We start from the raw sequence: 19,216 nt of genomic DNA, 5'->3' as shown, positions 1-19,216 counted from the left end.
TTTTTTAAAAAAAATTAAGACGATAACAAATTAGATCTACCAGGTCCCCCCTCGACCTGGATAATGAACTTTATTGAGTTTAATAAATTTTTTATAGACCTTTTTTTATTAATTACACGATAAAAATAGATGCTCGCAAAATTGAGCATTAACCCTGAAATATAATTTTATTCGAGACCGTGATAATTCTATAAAAAACAAACAAAAAGAAATCATGTAGTCTATTTCCTAACCAATCAAATATTGAAGGAAAAAATAAAAAAAATAAAGCATATTCGGTCAGTGGGTAAACCCGTCAAATTTGTGAACTAGGTTATGGACTCTACTGTGATTTTAATTATTTTTTTAAAAACTATTTTTTATTTAACTATATAATAATAAAAATAAATGATTATAAAATTGAACACTAACCCAATACCAAAAAGTTTTTTTAAAATCGAGATAACTTCATAAAAAAAAACTTGCAAAACTCACGTACCAGCCAAACATGTGAACAAGTCCATCAACTTTATAAAGTTTAATAACATATTTTAAAAAAATACTACGTGAGAAAAAAATACATGATAACAAAGTCAAATTCAGTTAAAAAATAAATAAACAAAAGACACCCCATCGAACCCATAAATCGGGGCAACTTTGATTACCCTCGCAAACTTGCAAATCACGTTAGATAAAAAAGACAAAAACAAACTTGAAAAAAAAAATATAACAAAAATTCAAAAAACAAAAAGCAAAAAGAAAAAGAAAGAAACCAAATATTATGGATTACTACTTTGATCCATGTTGCAATGGTTCTAGGTAAACAATGGTTTTTTCAAATTTGTTTTTGTTAATTATTTATGGTACATGTGGCACACCCATATGCTTTTTTTAACTAAAAATATAAAGAATGTTTAAGTTATGAGAAATTGTTTTGGCAGCCAATGGGTCAGCACTAAATTTTATGACTTGCCTCTTTACTTATATTTCATTAAACCAAATAAAATTTCAAGAAATGAACATCTCATACTCGTATTTAATTAAGCAATTTATTTTTTTAAAAAAATAAATTTAATAAAAAATGATGAATAAAATAACACAAAATAATCCATGTTATTTTTTATATCAGTGAAAAATATCATAAGAAGCAATTAAAAAAAATTAATGGAGCTTAATCTCCAATTAAATAAATGCTAAAGGCCAAGATTGGAAAAAAAATGAATGAAGTGAATATTTTATGCTTGTATTTAATCAATTAATTTAATTACACATGCACACAAAAACTAAATTGAAAAAAAAATAACAAATAAAAAGACTCGTGATAACCCGAGTTATTTTCAAAATAAATAAAAAATCATATAGGAAACAAATAAAAAAAATCAGCGAAGCTCAATCTCAAATTAAATAAATATAAAATAATAAAATTGAAAGAACATGACCTGATAAAATATCATGAAGTGAGCACATAATATTTATATTTAATCCATTAATATAATCTAATTAAAAAAAATATCTCTTGAAAAAGCTAAATTTAACAAAAAAACAAACAAACAAACAAAAAAAATCCAAGACAAATAGTTATTTTCAAAATCAATAAAAAAAATCTTATAGGAAGCATATAAGAAAATCTAACAAAGCCTGATATTAAATTAAATAAATGTTAAGAGATGAAAATGAAAAAACATGAACTTAAAAAAAGAATAAAAAAAAAACAAGCAAGTTCGAACAAACCTTCTAAACCTGAGATGATTTGAGATGATTTTTAAAACTTGCAACTCATGAAATCTTAGACTCAAGTTTAATTAAGAAGCTAAATTCCCAATCAATTTAATGTTGAATGATGAAATTGAAAAAAAAATAAAAAATATCAAATTAAAAAAAAATAAGGATCAAATTTGACATAAAAAACTCAAGGAGCATGAAATTGCAAAATGAAAAAAATAATTTTAAAAAGTATCTAAAATAAAAAAAATAATAATCAAAATAATAGAAACCGAACTTAAAAGATGAAAAAAATTTGAAGAGGGGTGAAATTGTAAAATAAATCAAAATTTATAAACTATTACAAATAAAAATAATAATAATAAAAAATATGAAACAAATATAAAAGAAATAACAAATTAAAGGGTGCTTTGAAATTTCAAAAGAAAAATTGTGAAAAACAAGGGGGAAAATAACAAAAAGAGGGGAAGACTGTTGGCGCTAACCGAATGATTGTTGGGTACATACACTGTCTCATTATGAAGGGGATGCCAAGACAATTAAAACACTACGCGAAAATAAAATTGTTAAACCCAATAAAATTCATAATCCAAATCATGAGTTTGACGAGTTAAGTCACAAAACTTAGATTGATTCAATATATTATTGTATTAATATTTAAAAAAATAATTTTTTAAACTTTTTTAAAATTAAATTATATATTTTATTAATCACCCAAATTATTTTTAAAATCATCAAATAGAAAGAATTCAAATTTAACTTGCTAAATCCCAGTTAATAATAATAATAATAATACTAGGTAATTCTACGTTACCTGAATATTTGTGGGCTTGTAAACTATAATATTTTATAAATGAAACATCAAAAGGACTGGCCCGGAGATTGCTCTCTCCGTAGCCATTACGGTTCGGCCACTTTGACGGAGATTGCCTTCTCCTTAACCAACATGGTTCGAGTATCCAGGTAAAAAAAATGCCCAGAGCGCTCATATTTTAAAAAACTGCTTGTTGCTCTTGCATATCAGATCGCCGTTTTGAGTCCATTCCACTCCCTTAAATTAGAATTTACTAGAATAGTTTTTTTTTGGGTGGCCAAGACTAATCTTTGCAGATTTTGCTGCTGAAATGTATATATATATAAAAAAGAGTCAGTTGTATATATAACAATGGATTTGGTCATAGCATATGGCATGGATCAAACGTCCTTCATTCCAATTTATATATCCGCAATCTGAGTTCTTGGATAACAATTTGCATGTGACACCAAGACAAGGATTGCAAGATTTTAATTTTTTTTCTCCTTTTTTTTTGTGTGAGAGTGTGGCCTGCGGGTAGGTGGAGAGAAGAATAAAATGAAAGATGAACTGGCTCCATTGATTGTTGAGACCAATCTCCAATCTGTAACAAACGCATTAAATATCTTGACGTAGCCCTAAAGTTCAAATAAAATCGTAGAACTTTTGCAAGTCTATCCCATGATCATACCGTGACGAAGAGAGCCATGTCTGATTTCTTCAAACAAAATTCAATCTTTCAGACCCGTGGTTTAACTAAAGAATTTGTCAATTTTTTTTATTTATAAAAATTAGGATCTATCTTCATCAGCTTCTTATCATGTTAGGTGAAACCTGGTCGTATGTGTGCGCTATACATCTATGTATTTCAATTTCAACGGCTAAGATGTGCCACTCTATAAACCATTTTATTTGTTTATTTTCTTCAATCAATTTATTCTATAATACCATTCAATGATCTATTCATCTCCGGTCAGTACTCTATTGAAAGAGTCGTGTATTTTGAACGGGCCGACAGGCACCGACACCGTCCCTTTTCCAGCGGCTCCTCGGCTTATCTTTATTTTTATTGATGTTCTTAAAGAGTCAAAATCTGTTTCTAAGTTTTTTGTTCTCTCTGTTCAAATCACTCGAAAAAGATTTTCTTCGATTCATATTCCCCCCCCTAGAAAGTTCGTATTCTGATTTAAACTGCGCTTGTAAAAAATCAACCAGACGGGCCATGCTCATCTTATGAACCACGAATTTGAGTTTTTGAGCGTGATAGCGACAAGGGGGCTGAATTAGCCACGAGGAATTCACTTGTGACTTGCTCCTCCCCTAAAAGGTCGTGGGGGTAAGGATGCTTTGTCATTAGAGAAAAGAAAGTAGAAAAAACTTAATATAGCACGTAAACCATTTATATTTGGCTATGGATTTCAGTATATATTTTGTTTGTTGACGATTGTGTAATTGTTGCTGAGATGTTGACGGAAGTGATCCTTGAGTTTGATGTTATCGTTACTGCTTCTGGCTCTAATTCAAGAAACTAACGCGAAAAGGAAATCCATAAACTAATGGCGATAGAGGAAGAAAATGTCCAAATCCAACTAAAAAACAAGAAGTAAGATGGAGCCAAGCCACATTATATATGATTAGAATTAGAAGCAACACACCCACCACTGAATTTTCAGAAAAAGGAGACACTTCCATTATTATTACCCCTACAAATTATTATAGACACAATAAATATGAGGACAGTCCAAATAAAACCAAACAACCATCCTCTGGAGTGGAGATGGATGCATGTCCTTTCAATTCAAGTTTTGAGATGCTTCAGATTAGATCCATCCAGACGGGGTTCCTGAGGAGGTCCAATCGCCTTCACGCCTTCATGGAACGCTACCCCTCACTGCCAGCAACTGGCCATATATATGTCTGCGAGGCCGTCTCTTGTCTGCTAAAATACTCAAAAATAGTTTAAAGCTCCGTGACCATAGGGGTGGATAAGATAAGGTACGCATTTTGAGGAACTCTCTCTTTAGTCTCTACTCCTGTCTCTCCTATGCTTCTTTCTTGCAATTAAAATCCGTCCGTCTTTTTTGTTTTTCTTACCCACCTTTGTCAAATAACGACTAAAGAGGCTCTCGGTAAATATATAAATTTGAGAATTATAATTTTATTAATAACTTGATTTTTTCGTCTTTGTATAATTTAAAAGAACACCTGTCTTGACTGGTTAAAGTGAATAAAATTAAAACTTCACTGAAAATTGATGCTTTCTGACCGCACTTTAGTTGAAAAACCTCCCATCACTCGGTTTTTCCTATAAAATAAAGTACGTGCACAGACATTTGCTTATGTTACGAAGAACAGAATCTTGATTTTGATTAAAATCCCATTTATGTTCTTGCTTCCTTCTCTCCATATCTCCTTCACCGTCGAGCAATTAAGTTAGCACAGCACCTGTTTTTCTGTCATGGTTTTTTTTTTTTTAGTTCTTACATGGTTTGTGATTTCTGATATAAATTGCTGGTCCTGTTCAATTTTGTTTTGATTGTTCAGATCATGCTTGATAGAGAAATTTTCACTGAGTATGGAGAAGCAAGCCAGTATGAAATTCAAGAAGTAGTCGGAAAAGGAAGCTATGGCGTTGTTGCATCCGCCATAGATACTCACACGGGAGAGAGGGTCGCTATCAAAAAGATGACCAACATCTTTGAGCATGTCTCCGATGCTACACGTATTCTACGTGAGATCAAGCTGCTCAGGCTGCTTAAACACCCTGATATTGTAGAAATCAGACATATTATGCTCCCTCCTTCTCCAAGAGAGTTTAAAGATATTTATGTGGTGTTTGAGTTGATGGAATCTGACCTTCATCAAGTTATCAAGTTAAATAATGACCTCACTCCTGAACATCACCAGTTTTTCTTGTACCAGCTTCTTCGAGCTCTCAAATATATACATGCAGGTTCTTGAACTTAAAGGACTGCTTTCTAGTTTAATTTTTTGTTTTTGATTATAGATCGATATGAACATCATGAGTTGCTCTAAAGCAAAACCTGTTTTTTGTTGCTGGAAAATGTTGTTTTTTGCAGGAAATGTGTTTCATCGAGACTTGAAGCCCAAAAATATTCTTGCTAATGCCGATTGTAAATTAAAGCTTTGTGACTTTGGGCTGGCTCGTGTGTCATTTAGTAATGCTCCTTCTGCTATTTTTTGGACTGTACGTGTCTTCTTGAATCTCGGTTGTGACTTTCAGTGTTTGATTGTGTTATATATGTAATTGTAATGTTTTAGAGGATCATAACGTTAGTTAGATTATATTATTATATATGGTGTCTGTGTTGGCTTATGAACATTTTTTTTTGTGTGTTTTGTCAAGGATTATGTGGCTACTCGATGGTACCGTGCCCCAGAACTCTGCGGCTCCTTTTCATCTAAGGCATGCAAATAATAAATCCTTCTTATTCCGTTTATCATGTAAAAATGATTTGAAGGAAAAAGAAAATTGATTGCCTGTATGTGTTCTTTCGGAAGCCATCTTTTAGCTTCTGCTTAGTCTACTCGTTGACTTTTCTTCTTTTAAGCCAGCTTAGTATTTTGGATGTGACACTCATGCATTTTCACTTTACTAATTAATTATGTGCGTATAATTTGTGGATTTTGACATGTCTGTCAATGAATTGGTTTTAATAAGAAATGGATGTAGTAGAGAAACATTTGATCTAGAAGTTCAACTGCAAAAGCTGCAAACCTCCAACATCATCTATTAAATTGATGTGCACCTTGTTATTCATGAAATGTGAATTTTTTTAACAAAATCTTGTCAGAACAACATATGTTTTTCTAAAGCTATAGTTTGACGTGACAGATTGATCAACTGTGGTGGTGCATTTGTTGCTTTGTTTCATCAGCTATCCAGTATTTCCCAATGCTCAATTATGTTTCATGCACCAAACTACCAGTTTTAATGGTTTATTTTCTTTTGGATGAAGTGGCCTAAATTGCTTTGCTCAGGCCATTTTTCAGTTGGAATTCAAGATTTTGTTTGACACTTTTTTTTGAACTTGTGCTCTGCAGTACACTCCTGCTATTGATATTTGGAGCATAGGTTGTATATTTGCAGAATTGTTGACGGGGAAACCCTTGTTTCCTGGAAAAAATGTCGTGCATCAATTGGAACTCATAACCGATTTGCTTGGCACTCCTTCGGCTGAATCCATTGCTCGAGTTTGTTGCCTTTCTCAATCAATTTCTTTTGCTATCTTAGAAACTTCAGCCTTTCCTAAATCTGATTGCTCCTCTTTTCTCACCACTTCTTTTTTGTGATACATGCAGATTAGTAATGAAAAGGCTAGGAAGTATTTGAGTAGCATGAGGAAAAAGCGGCCAATTCCTTTCTCAAAAAAATTTCCAGATGTAGACCGATCAGCTTTGCGTATACTTGAGCGGTTGCTGGCATTTGATCCTAAAGATCGCCCATCTGCTGAAGAGATAAGATTTAGTCAAACGATAGTTTAACATTATTTTTTATATCACTCCTTTTATTTGTGATTTGTATATCCAGATTCACACAGTTTCCTTCCTGATATTAGTTTCTATTTTCTCTCCAGGCTTTAGCTGATCCATATTTTGACGGACTAGCAGATAAGGAGGAAGAACCTTCAAGGAAACCCATTTCAAAACTTGAGTTCGAATTTGAAAGGAGGAAATTGACAAGAGATGATGTAAGAGAACTGATTTACAGAGAGGTATGATCGTATTGGTGCTTGCTTCAGTAATGCTTTTCTGCTTCTTTTGGTGGTAGCCTACTTAGTTGTTAATTGTGATTTGTCTTATTTTCTACGAAACAGATTTTGGAGTATCATCCAGAGATGCTAAAAGAGTACCTTCGGGGCACAGATCAGACTCACTTTGTTTATCCAAGGTCAGGAACTAAAATCTTATTGCAATGGCATGATATGAAAAAGGAAATTGCATATGCATAAAACAATAGAGCGCCTATTTAGTCTCAATTATGCATGCCCAAGCCTGCATTCCAGCATACTACTGTAGCTGTCATTAGAAAATGTTAATCAATTCCCTTAAGGTGTCAATAACATCATTATTCATAGAAATAAGCACTTATTAGGTCCATCTTGGGGATCACAGCATTGATACTTTCTTTTCTTGCTGCATGTCTGTTAGTTTTTTTTCCCCGACTAGATGCGCGCATGTCTGTTAGCTTCTATATTATCCAGTTGATGCTTCTTTATAGAGATCGGAGATCTATTTCACTGCTAGTTTGCTACAAAAACTATGGTACCAACAAGTTACTACTGTGCATGACAAAGCAGCACCACGTGTTATACAGAAAAAGGTTTGCATGAGAGGATTTTAAACTTTATTCCAAATGGGAATATCATTTGCATGTTAGATTTGATTAATCACATTAATTCAGAACTATGCATTATGTGACAATACCATGGTTTCTCCTTGTTTGTTCAAAGCGCGGTGATTGATTATTATCTCATTTTGGATTTCATTGTCCAGTGGAGTGGATCGCTTTAAGGAACAATTTGCTCATCTTGAGGAAGGAGATGGTACAAGTGACAGAAACAGCCCTCACCATAGGAAGCATGCGACCTCCTTGCCTAGGTAAGGTGGTGCAGTGGTGGAAACCTGTTAATTTCCCCACGTGGTTTATATGATCAAACGATTTCTATTGATTTGTGCCCCTTCGTTTTTTTGCAGGGAGCGAGTCTGCACAGCTGATGAAACTGACAATGCTTTAAAGCGCAATGCATCTTCTCTTTCTCGCGCAACTGTACAGAGCCCCCCAAAGTCGCAAGCTACAGAAGAACTGCAATCTGCTAACCGAAATGCTGTAGCTATGCAGACCAGCTCCACTAAACCCAAGTGTGGCACACGTACTCTGTTGAAAAGTGACAGCATTTGTGCTTCAATGTGTGTGGGACTAATCGGAAATGATCGCCAGGTACATGCTCTCTGATCAATGTTGGGATTCTACTTGCAAACCTTGAAGGGTTCCCACAGGAGGGTGGTTCAGAAAACATGAATTTATTCAGCTAACAAACTGTTGGGGGTATTAGAATAGGTTACTGCTGCTATGTTCCTAATGATGTATTGCTGTAAACTCTTTTATTGCTTGCTTTCTGTAATAACATTTACAAACTACAAGCGCCGTGAAAAGCAGGCTTCAAAAAGTGGGGTACGAAGAATGTACCGCTACATGTTATGCATCTCTAGTTAATTGTTACCAACTGTGCAGGTGAAATTAAATAGCTGGTCATTGGTTTATTTTAGAAGGCAGCAATTTCAAATGTTTGATGTTCTACTTCTTTATCAGATAAACTGCGAATAAGATTGCTCCATTTTGCTGCACGCTCCCTGTTTATCAGTGGAAGTCTGTTTACTGCTGTCATGTACGAGTGATTGGCACAGCACAGCGTTGTATTTGATTAAACTTTTGGCTGTTATTCATGGAAACAGCCTATCTTGGCCAGTGCAAGGAAGTAAATATAACTACTAGCATGACACCTGGATAAGACCATGTATAAGGATTGATTTTGGCAAACCTAAAATTGCTGTAAGGATACAAAGATCAATGTTTCAGAATCATGGTCATGGCAATACTTTCGTGACATTGACAGGTAGCTTTTTGGTTAGTAAAAACATGGCTAAACAACATGAAAATGGCACGACAATATCAACAGGCTCAAGAACTAGTCAAATTTGCTACCCTTGTCTGCAAGAAAGGAATGCGACCACGCCGACCAGAGTTGTCGTTTATGTGCTTTCTTCATTTACATCGCTCAAGGGCGTTCCATTTGTTTGATTTTACTTTTATTAATTATATTATAACAATTTCAACTAAAACTCTTGCATTTACTGGGTCTCAAGTCTTATGATTAGCTAGCAGAGGGTGCGTGCTCCTTTCCTTAGTTTTCTTCCATTAAATCGTTACCTCAAATATCTCTTGTTATCAGTTTCATATTGGGCTACTTTTTTTTTTTTTTTTTAATGGTGGTAAGCATATGATTTAGTCAAGCAAAGCTAATTACATCAAAATCTTTCTTTTCCAGTCGCTAAGAGGTAACAGGCCTTCTCAGATGACTGATCTTGGCTTATGTTGTTTCCTCGATGGTTTTCCAAAGATAGAGAATGATGAAGTTTTACCTGTAGAGTTGATTAGGGTGCCATAATAGCATCAAACATTGCATTGAAGAGTTCGCATATTGTGTTGCTAAGGAGACAGAACCCCTGGAGGACTTTTAACCTTTCTTGTCCTTGAACTCACAGGGTAGTTCTATTACTGCACATAACTGACAGCAGTTTCACTTCTAGGGAACTGGAAAAACCGGTGATTTGGCCGTATCCTCTACTGAAAGTCTTTAGTTGCAAAATCCACGTGAACTATGAATTATCCTTTTCTAGTTGGAAAAGAAACACCAAGAACTGGAAGAATACATAAATCTTCTTCCCTACGAAGCTCTTTCAAGATGGTGATCGTGTAGACCTTACAATCCCTTAAGCAGCCATCCAGAAAACACATTCTTCCTTGCAACCTTGGTGGATACTGGTTATATATCAGTACCAGGTCTGATGCCAGGGTCAGTCGAAGGGCTCATGGTGCTACGCAGTATAAAAGGGGTAGCATTTATTTCTCTAGTAATTGCAATCTCAATGCGACCTGTCATTTTTCCAGATATATCTAGCTGAAAAAGGAGAATATTCGATTCTTTCCCGCAAACTTTGTGAACTGAATTAAAATATCCTTTCTCCCCCACCAAAAGGAGAAGGAGAAGGCAACAATGACATCCGAAGGCATACCAATGAGTGTCAGGAGGCTAGTTCTAGAGAATGAAAAGACAAGATGAAGCATCTATTCGAAATTTAACAAAATGCTACCTGATTCGGAATGTGACATATAATAAATAAAACATGGACCATTTAAGCAACTCTACAATTGCTCCATTTAACACAAAAAAAAGGAAATAAATTTTATTCTATCCTGGCATCCCATGACAGAAATTCCAATGGTCGTTCACTCATTTTGGTAGCATTGTAGAGTTCCCAAATCTAGCCACTTCCATCAAACTGTCCATGAGAAAGAAGGTGTGCCATATATTGCTGCAAGAACATAAATACATACGCATCGAGTAAGGGCACGGGAACTTCAGTTCACCCAAAAAAAAAAACACACCCAGAGAGAGAGAGGTATCAGACTTCAGTAAATGAATAATCAGCAGGCTTAATTCCAGCTTCTCGTAATTGGTAGCTCACACACACACACACACACAAACACAGAGGAGAGCACCTTAACCCTCCCATAGCATTTAACATGCCAAATTTGTAAGACTAATTCACACTCATACTCGCCCTCATGCAACCTAAAGGCTAAATCAAGATAAATGCTGGAGAAAAGAAATTCTGTTCAATAGCATTGCATTCTTTATCTTTATCACCTATTAATGGGCAAGAGACTTAAATGGCTTACAACCAGGATATAAGTATATTCTTGGGGTTTTAACATCATGATACATATTGTCCTGCTTTCCTGACTACCAAATGAAGTGCCATTATCAAGAATGCCAAACTAAATTCACTAATCCATTAAGCATTGCTGATATTAGAATATGCAGTCATGATTATCCAAAAGACATGTGCAGGGTATAGTAGACGAGGCTCTATCTTGGCCCTTTCTGCACTATCTGATTCCAAAAACAAAGACTTCTAATATAATACAGTATCTTTGTAGAATAAATCTTGACAATCTTATCAGCCACAAACAATTGCATGGTCATGGTGTGCATTCTTTTGCATAGTATTTTAAGGAAGAATGTAAAAGAGTCCACATCACACAACTTATATTACACAATTAGTTTTAGGATTTTGGAAGCACGACACAATCTAAAAATTTCACAATTAATGCATATTGATGAGACTCCAATCTTGTAACGGTCATTCATGATGATCAATTTGCAGAAACTGTAAAATATATCAATGTAATAAGGAATTAAACTCTCAAACACAATACTGAATATACAAATGAGGGGAAGTAGATTCAATTACGAGCATCATGAAACTTACTGCATGATAAGCATAAGGCGATTTCCCCTGACGTTCAAAGTGCTTGGCCATGATGGAGAACTCAATTGGACCCCACTCCTCCGCTTCAAAGCAATTGCCAAGTGCAGCTTTATATAACTACCACCAACAAAAATCAAACAGCATGTTTAAAAATTCTTACATCTGAATCAAGGATAAATGCCCATGTAAAACAACAAAAGTTACTTAACAGCAATTGTTGATCACAGACCTTAGTGGCGTCGGTTAAAAGCTCGGTTCCAGCAGGATAAGCTGCATAGAATTGGTCACCTCTAGAATATCCAGCTCTAGTTCTACAACACCCACAAAAAAAATCCACCAGAAGAAACAGCATTAGAATCAAGGTCCTGATATATGTATATGTGTGTGTGTGTGTGTTGCTTGCCCTAGATTGCCAACCTCTAGTCTCTACTCTAGCACCAAAATGTACAGATTAATCTCAGATAAAAAACAGAAAACCAAAATGAGTTTGAAATATCAAGGGCCAACTATAGAATTTTTAGAATTACAATTACAAAAACAAGAAACCCAACAAATAGAAAGACCAAAAACCATAACTACAAACCCATCGAAGAAATTAGAAAAACAAGAAACCCAAAAAAATAAAATTCAATGCAACAACCCACCAGAAAAAAAGAACCAGAAAACATAAGTAGAAATCAAAACATAGGCGTTTAAAACTTGAGTGAAAGAGTAATTGACTCACGTATTGGTTGTATAGGCATAGCTCATGACGGCAACAAAGCAATAGAAACCAGTATAAGAAACGACTCTGCGAAGCTTTTGAATCTTTATTATTTCTTTGAATCCATCATAGAGCATCATCATCATCGGTTATACTGGAAGGCGAACCTGAGACACGAAATGTAGTCAAGGAATAACCAATTGAAACGTTTAATCGAACACCTCGCATGCATGGTCTGACATCATAGTTTTTAGAAAAGAGGACTTACGAGTTGCCCGAAAACGATAGGCAGCTTCAATTAGTGTGAATTGATCGATATTTGTAGAAGTAATAGGATGCAGTGCTTGTTCATGGTATTTGACACTCTAGCATATAGTACCAGTTCTCTTCTTCCTTTTTTACCGTGTTTGAATCAGACGTTCAACACTACAGCATGTCATAGTGGCCAACCGTTTTTAAAATATATACATGACATCCCACGCGATACTGTAGGCTTGTGGTATGTATGTGTGTTATTTGTGAAAAATATAAAAAATAATTATATAGAAAAAATTATTGTAATTCATAATATTTTCAAGAAAAAAACTACAAAACTAAATTTTTAACCAACTTAATAAAAATAAATAAATAAATAAATTTTTGAAAAAAATCATAACGAAAGGAAAAAAAACTATGCAGCAATCTATAGTATTTCATGAGAAAATCTACAGTTGATATTCTTAACTAGCTCAATATTAAAAATAATAAAATTGATAAAGATAATTTAAAAAAATCATAAAAAAAACATACAGGGAAACACTGTAGCAATCCACAATGTTTTAAAGAAAAAAAACTACGAAGCTAAATTCTCAACCAGTTCAATATAAAAAAAAATCGACAAAAACAATTTAAAAAAAAATTATAAAAAAAGAAAAAAAAACATGTGTGGAAATACTGTAGTAATCTACAGTGTTTTAAAGAAAAAAACTATAAAGCTAAATTCTCAACCAACTCCATATTAAAAAAATAAAATCAACAAAAACAATTCTGAAAGAAAAACACAAAAAAAAACAAAAAAAGAAGAAGACAATTTTGGAAAAAAAAAAAAAGCAAAACAAATGAAAAAAAAAACATGTGGGGAAAGTTAAAACTAAATTCTCAACCAGTTCAATATTAAAAAAAAAATCGACAAAGATAATTTTGAAAAAAAACATGTGGGGAAATACTTTTGGAAAACAAAAACCATGTAGGAAAACATTGTAACAATCCACAATGTTTTAAAAAAAAAAACAACGAAGCAAAACCGATAAAAACCTTTTTGGAAGAAAAAGAAGAACAAAATTCATAAAAAAAAAAAAACCATGTAGGGAAATATTATAGTAATCCATAATGTTTTAAATAAAAAAACTACAGAACTAAATTTTCAACTAGTTTAATATAAAAAAAAATCAACAAAGATAATTTAAAAAAAAAACACAAAAAAAAAGAACTAAAAAAAAAAAAAGAAGAAGATAATCTTGGGGAAAAAAAACATGTAAAGCCCATAAAAAAAAGAAAACAAAATGTGGGGAAAAAAAAACAAAAATACAAAACAAAAAAAATTGAACAAACAAGAAAAAAAAAACAAATAAAAAGAGTATTAGGTAATATTTAGGTTTTTCCAACTGTTTTTATTGGTCTTTCTTTCTTATAAAAAAAATCTTATTTTTAAATTGAAAAATTGATGCTTATATTTAATTAAATAAATAAGAAACCATATATGCTAATGAATAAAAAAAAATTATTGATGATAACTTAAATCTAAACTAGAATTATAGAAAAATTAAAAGATAGATATAATTTAAGATGTTTTATTTTGTAACACGGGTCATATTTCTAATTATATTTAATAACTTTATTTATTAGGATTATTTTTATTAGATTTGATAGAATTGGATAAAAAAATATCATGCAATAATGCACATGTTACAAAAAAAATATTATTATTTTATGTTGAAATTATATGATATTTAATCAAATATCAGATTAAAAAATTAAGATAAATATAAAAGTACATGGATTATAAACTCAATTCTATGTAATAAATTTATTTCTTGGAATTAATATTTTATTTAATAAAACTATAATAAAAAACTTTAGAGAAAAGAAGTGATTGAACAAAATCAAAGATTTGTTTTTAGCAGGGCTACACAAAAAAATGCCTCCCAATATTAGAAAAAAAATTTTAAAACCTTATTTGTAAACTAAAAAATAAATAAATCATGTTACATTAAAAATAAATCATAAAAAATAGTTAAAAATATGCTAAACCATAAAAAAAAATTCAAGAAATCAACATAAATTTGATATTAAATAATGAAATTGAAAGGAAAAAAAACTAAAAGTATAGATGAAAAAAAAAACCCAAGTACATGATCCTGGCACAAAAATATAATCGATAAAAAAAATTGATTACTAAAATGAAAAGAGAAAAAAATTAGGATAATAAATTCAGAGTGAAATGCTAGAGCATGTACAATAATATTGATAAATTGGATACAAAACTTAGAAAATAAAGACTACAAATAAGTCTTCCAATTATGTACTTGATTTCGATCAAGTCTCTAAAATAATTTGGGAAATACATCATAGGAGATAGTATGAATAAAAAGTTGTATAAGGATAAAATTCATAAAAAAAACATGTTGTTAAAATATTCTTAGAGGTTAATGTATAAATAATTGATCCACTTAACTAATAAAATTTAATGTAATGAAATAAACTGGCAAACCTGCTAGCTTTTAAAATTATTTCGAAAAAAAGTGTTAGTGGAATATATTTACTCTAATATACCAGATATGCATTCTTAAAATCATATGAAAAAATATTTAATAAAGATCATCACAAAATCGTGGATGTCTCAAACTAATATATTTATTAGCTCGTGTGTCAACAGCATTTAAAAAGCAAAAGCTAATCACTCCTTAAAGTTAATCAGCTTTGTTCAAGACATTATTGTCATCGTTCTTCTCCCTCCACACGGCACCGAAGATTCTTTTGTCATCACATGTATCAAAGCCGCCAGATCAGACAAACCTAAACAACAAAAGATCAACATTTCTCCGGTAACCAAGTCCTCCTTCGCTAATGGAGTCAACAACAGTCATTTTCCTCTTCCTCCTCTTCCTCTTCCTCCACCATCCTTCAGCTACATCATCAACACCCACCTCTATTTTCCCAAACGAAGCTCTCCCCACAAAATCAGGTTATATCCCTGTCAAACCCAAAACCAGCTCAGCTATTTTCTACACGTTTTACGAGGCTCAAAAACCGACTTCACCTCTTTCCCAAACCCCACTTCTCATATGGCTCCAAGGTGGCCCTGGCTGCTCCTCCATGATTGGAAACTTCCTTGAACTTGGCCCTTATCGCGTTGTCGATTCGCAAGACAACGAACACCCTGCTCTTCAGCCCAATTTAGGCTCCTGGAACCGTATTTTTGGCCTCATTTTCATCGATAACCCAATAGGGACCGGATTTAGTATCGCTTCGAGCCCTGAAGAGATACCAAGAGATCAACACACTGTTGCTGAGCATCTCTTCGCCGCCATCTCTGAGTTTATTAAACTAGACCCAGTGTTCAAGACTCGCCCGATTTATATAACCGGAGAGAGTTATGCAGGAAAGTATGTTCCTGCAATTGGGTATTACATTTTGAAGAAGAATACGAAGCTGCCTGTGGCGAAACAAGTGAATCTGAAAGGTGTTGCTATAGGTAATGGGGTAACGGATCCGGTGACACAAGTCAAAACTCATGCCCTGAATGCTTACTTTTCTGGATTGATCAATGAGAGACAAAAGGGTGAACTGGAAGAAGCTCAAAGGGAGGCAGTTAAGTTGGTTAGAATGGGAAATTGGAGTGAGGCAACAGATGCAAGAAGTAGGGTCTTGAAATTGTTGCGACACATGACAGGACTAGCCACTTTGAATGACTTCACTAGGAAAGTGCCCTACAAAACAAAATTGGTAACTAAATTGATGCAACTAGCCGAAGTGAAGGTTGCATTGAAGGCAAATGAATCTATAGTTTTTGAGGATTGTAGTGACACGGTGGGGGAAGCATTGCATGCAGATGTAATGAAGAGCGTTAAGTATATGGTGGAATTCTTGGTTAAGAAGAGTAACGTGTTGTTGTATCAAGGGCATCTTGATTTGAGAGATGGAGTGTTTTCAACAGAAGCTTGGGTCAAGACAATGAAATGGGAAGGGATTGGGGAATATTTGATGGCTGAGAGGAAGGTGTGGAAAGTAAATGGTGTGCTTGCTGGGTATGTGCAGAAGTGGAGGAGTTTTAGCAATGCTGTGGTGTTAGGGGCTGGGCATCTTGTGCCTAATGACCAAGCAGTGAATTCTCAGGCTATGATAGAGGATTGGGTCCTGGAAAGGGGGGTCTTTGCTAATGCGGAAGGGGAGCTCTGAAATCAGTAAGCTGCTACTACTGCTACTGTTGCAAGGGGAGGATTTCGTGTCAGACATTGCAATGAACAAATCCCACGCTTCGTTTTCATCTATCACGCACCATCCAAATGATGTTTTTATTTGAACAACATGATGGGATTGTATCTGCTGGATCTTGTTTTTATTTAAATTAACACGTTATTCAGAGGAGATAAAACTGAAATACCATCTTATCCAATTTCCGCTATCCATTCTACCATCCATAGATGCTTCTGTAGACGCGACAGATTGTCATCAGACACACTTCACCTTTTACCATATGAAATCTCAAGGTTCCTGGGAAATTCACCATAAACTGGTATGGTATCTCTATAGCATCGCTCAGTAGCATATTGATTTTGAAAACCACTTCATTTTTATAATTTCAGAGGCAAGATCCATCCACCGAATATTTTTAACCTCAAGACTATTTTGCAACTCCATTTGTAGACTTCAAATCATTCCATGACTCAATCATTTCATCCCAAGTCCCTACTGCTTGTGCAACATTTCCCTTTCACTGGTAATTAAGTGGAAAGAATATCCAGCCAGGGGGCAATCAATCCACGGTCTTATTTAACAATGCCGAACGTATCTCTTCTCCATCAAGCAACTGAAAGTTGAAGGCCAGAATGTAGCTGGCTATAACTCCATTTGCAATCACGGTTTCATCATTTACATTCCATGTTCCCTTCTTAGCTGGCATTATACAGAGACCTGAGAAATCTACACGCTCATTTCATCCCAAATTAATCTAAGTTTTCCCAACATGACCAAATATTTCCCCAACGTTCCTCATAGCAACATCCAATTCTAAAATTGATAGATATATCTTGCTCCCCCCTTTTGCCTCAGCCCTCTTAGAAAAAATATCAAATCGAAAAGAAATTGATGCGATGACTCAAACCCTAGACGCCGCTAGCACTACCCACGTTTTCGCTTGAACAGAATTGCCCTCCAAACCCTAGTCGAGATGCGTGGTGTATATGTAAAAAGCAGGGGGGGTGGATTTTTTTTTTCTTGAACAGCAAAACGTGAGTTTCAAAACGTTAATTATAATTTATTTTATTTTTTATTTGTTCAATAAAACTAGTTAATACACTTAAAATTTCAAAATATAAAATTAGATTTGGTTTTCAAAAAAATTGTTGATGATAACTTAAATCTAGACTAGAAAAATTAAAAGATATATATAGTTTAAAATATTTAATCTTGCAACATGGATCATGTTACTAATTGTGTTTAATAACTTTATTTATTAGTTAATTTTTTACCTAATAAAATGATAATAGAAATAAATATATATATGAAAAGTAATTGGATAAAATCAAATAAAAAATATCATGCAAGAATGCACATGTTAGAAAAAAGTATTATCATTTTATGGGAAAATCAAGTAAAAATTATATAATATTTAACCAAATTGAAAAAGTTTAAAAATGAATGTAAAAATAAATATTTGATCTTTAAACATGGTTTATAAACTCAATTATATGTAATAAATTTGTTTATTAGAACTAAAATTTTATTTAATGAAACAATAATAAAATACTTTAGAGAAGTGATTGAACAAAATCAAAGAATTTTTATTTTTTGAGTAGGGCTACACAAAAAAAAATGCCTCCCAATATTAAATTTTTTAAAAAATCTTATTTGTAAACTAAGAAAAAATTAATTTATGTTACATTAAAAAAATTATAAAGAATTGTTAAAAATATGCTAAACCATAAAAAAATAATGGCAATACAAGAAATCAATAAAAGCATAACATTGAATGATAAAATTAAAAAGAAAAAAAATATTAAAAATATAGATGAAAAAAAAAGCTTAGATATACAGGCATGGCTACAAAAGATGCAACTAATAAAAAAAGAAGATTTGACTACCGAGATGAAAAGAAAAAACAAGGGAAAATAAATTAGAGTAAAATGTGAAAACATGGAGTATAATATTGATAAATTGGATACTAAACTTAGAAAATAGAGACTACAAATAAGTTTTCCAACTATATACTTGATTTCGATCAAGTCTCTAAAATAATTTGCGAAATACATCATAGAAGATAGTATGTATAAAAAAGTTGTATAAGTCTAAAATTCATAAAACAATTATAAGGAAAAACATGTTATTAAAATATTCTTATTGGTTAAATATATAAATAATTGATCCAGTTAACTAATAAAATTTAATGCAATTAATGAAATAAACTGGCAATACAGCTGGCTTTTAAAATTATTTCGAAAAAAAGTATTAGTGGAATATATACCAGATATGCATTCTTAAAATTCTATGAAAAAATATTTAATAACGATCATAAAAAAATCATGGATATCTCAGACCAATATATTTGGTGTTAACGTTAATCTCTAGCATTTTAAAAGCAAAAGCTAATCCCTCCTTAAGCAAGTACAAGGGGTGTGCTAAATAAAAAATAAAAAAATATATTTTTTAATAATAATTTTACATGCTCCGAAAAAAAAAACTAA

General features: G+C 32.8%; 3 protein-coding genes across 6 annotated transcripts; 2 read left to right on the top strand and 1 right to left on the bottom strand.

Annotated features, from left to right (window-relative positions):
• Positions 1 to 4,258: 4,258 nt before the first annotated feature.
• Positions 4,259 to 8,779, top strand: LOC7482883 (mitogen-activated protein kinase 12). Of its 4 annotated transcripts, none has more exons than XM_052455382.1 (10): positions 4,259 to 4,489; positions 5,039 to 5,447; positions 5,575 to 5,702; positions 5,862 to 5,921; positions 6,560 to 6,709; positions 6,818 to 6,973; positions 7,093 to 7,230; positions 7,333 to 7,406; positions 8,012 to 8,116; positions 8,213 to 8,779. In XM_052455382.1, the coding sequence occupies exons 2-10, from the start codon at positions 5,042 to 5,044 to the stop codon at positions 8,469 to 8,471; spliced, it is 1,476 nt and encodes a 491-aa protein (XP_052311342.1). In that variant the 5' UTR covers positions 4,259 to 4,489; positions 5,039 to 5,041; the 3' UTR covers positions 8,472 to 8,779. The 4 variants fall into 4 exon arrangements, with proteins under 4 accessions (XP_052311342.1, XP_024463231.2, XP_052311343.1 ...); XM_052455383.1 differs by lacking the exon at positions 4,259 to 4,489 and adding an exon at positions 4,765 to 4,926; XM_052455384.1 differs by lacking the exon at positions 4,259 to 4,489 and adding an exon at positions 4,787 to 4,811.
• Positions 8,780 to 10,218: 1,439 nt separating this feature from the next.
• On the bottom strand, positions 10,219 to 12,732 carry LOC7488401 (uncharacterized). The gene is made up of 5 exons (XM_002311465.4): positions 12,544 to 12,732; positions 12,297 to 12,442; positions 11,802 to 11,883; positions 11,573 to 11,689; positions 10,219 to 10,612 (listed from the first exon to the last, which is right to left on the bottom strand). The coding sequence occupies exons 2-5, from the start codon at positions 12,419 to 12,421 to the stop codon at positions 10,562 to 10,564; spliced, it is 375 nt and encodes a 124-aa protein (XP_002311501.2). The 5' UTR covers positions 12,422 to 12,442; positions 12,544 to 12,732; the 3' UTR covers positions 10,219 to 10,561.
• Positions 12,733 to 15,224: 2,492 nt separating this feature from the next.
• Positions 15,225 to 16,938, top strand: LOC7488400 (serine carboxypeptidase-like 50). Its single transcript, XM_002312404.4, has one exon. It carries the CDS (start codon positions 15,381 to 15,383, stop codon positions 16,710 to 16,712), a length of 1,332 nt encoding a protein of 443 aa, XP_002312440.4. The 5' UTR covers positions 15,225 to 15,380; the 3' UTR covers positions 16,713 to 16,938.
• The last annotated feature ends 2,278 nt before the right edge of the window (positions 16,939 to 19,216 follow it).

The sequence above is a fragment of the Populus trichocarpa genome, chromosome 8 (assembly GCF_000002775.5).
Source record: "Populus trichocarpa isolate Nisqually-1 chromosome 8, P.trichocarpa_v4.1, whole genome shotgun sequence".
Lineage (NCBI taxonomy): Eukaryota > Viridiplantae > Streptophyta > Magnoliopsida > Malpighiales > Salicaceae > Populus > Populus trichocarpa.
Note: the sequence above shows the minus strand (reverse complement) of the source record. Positions and strands in the feature narration are given on the sequence as shown.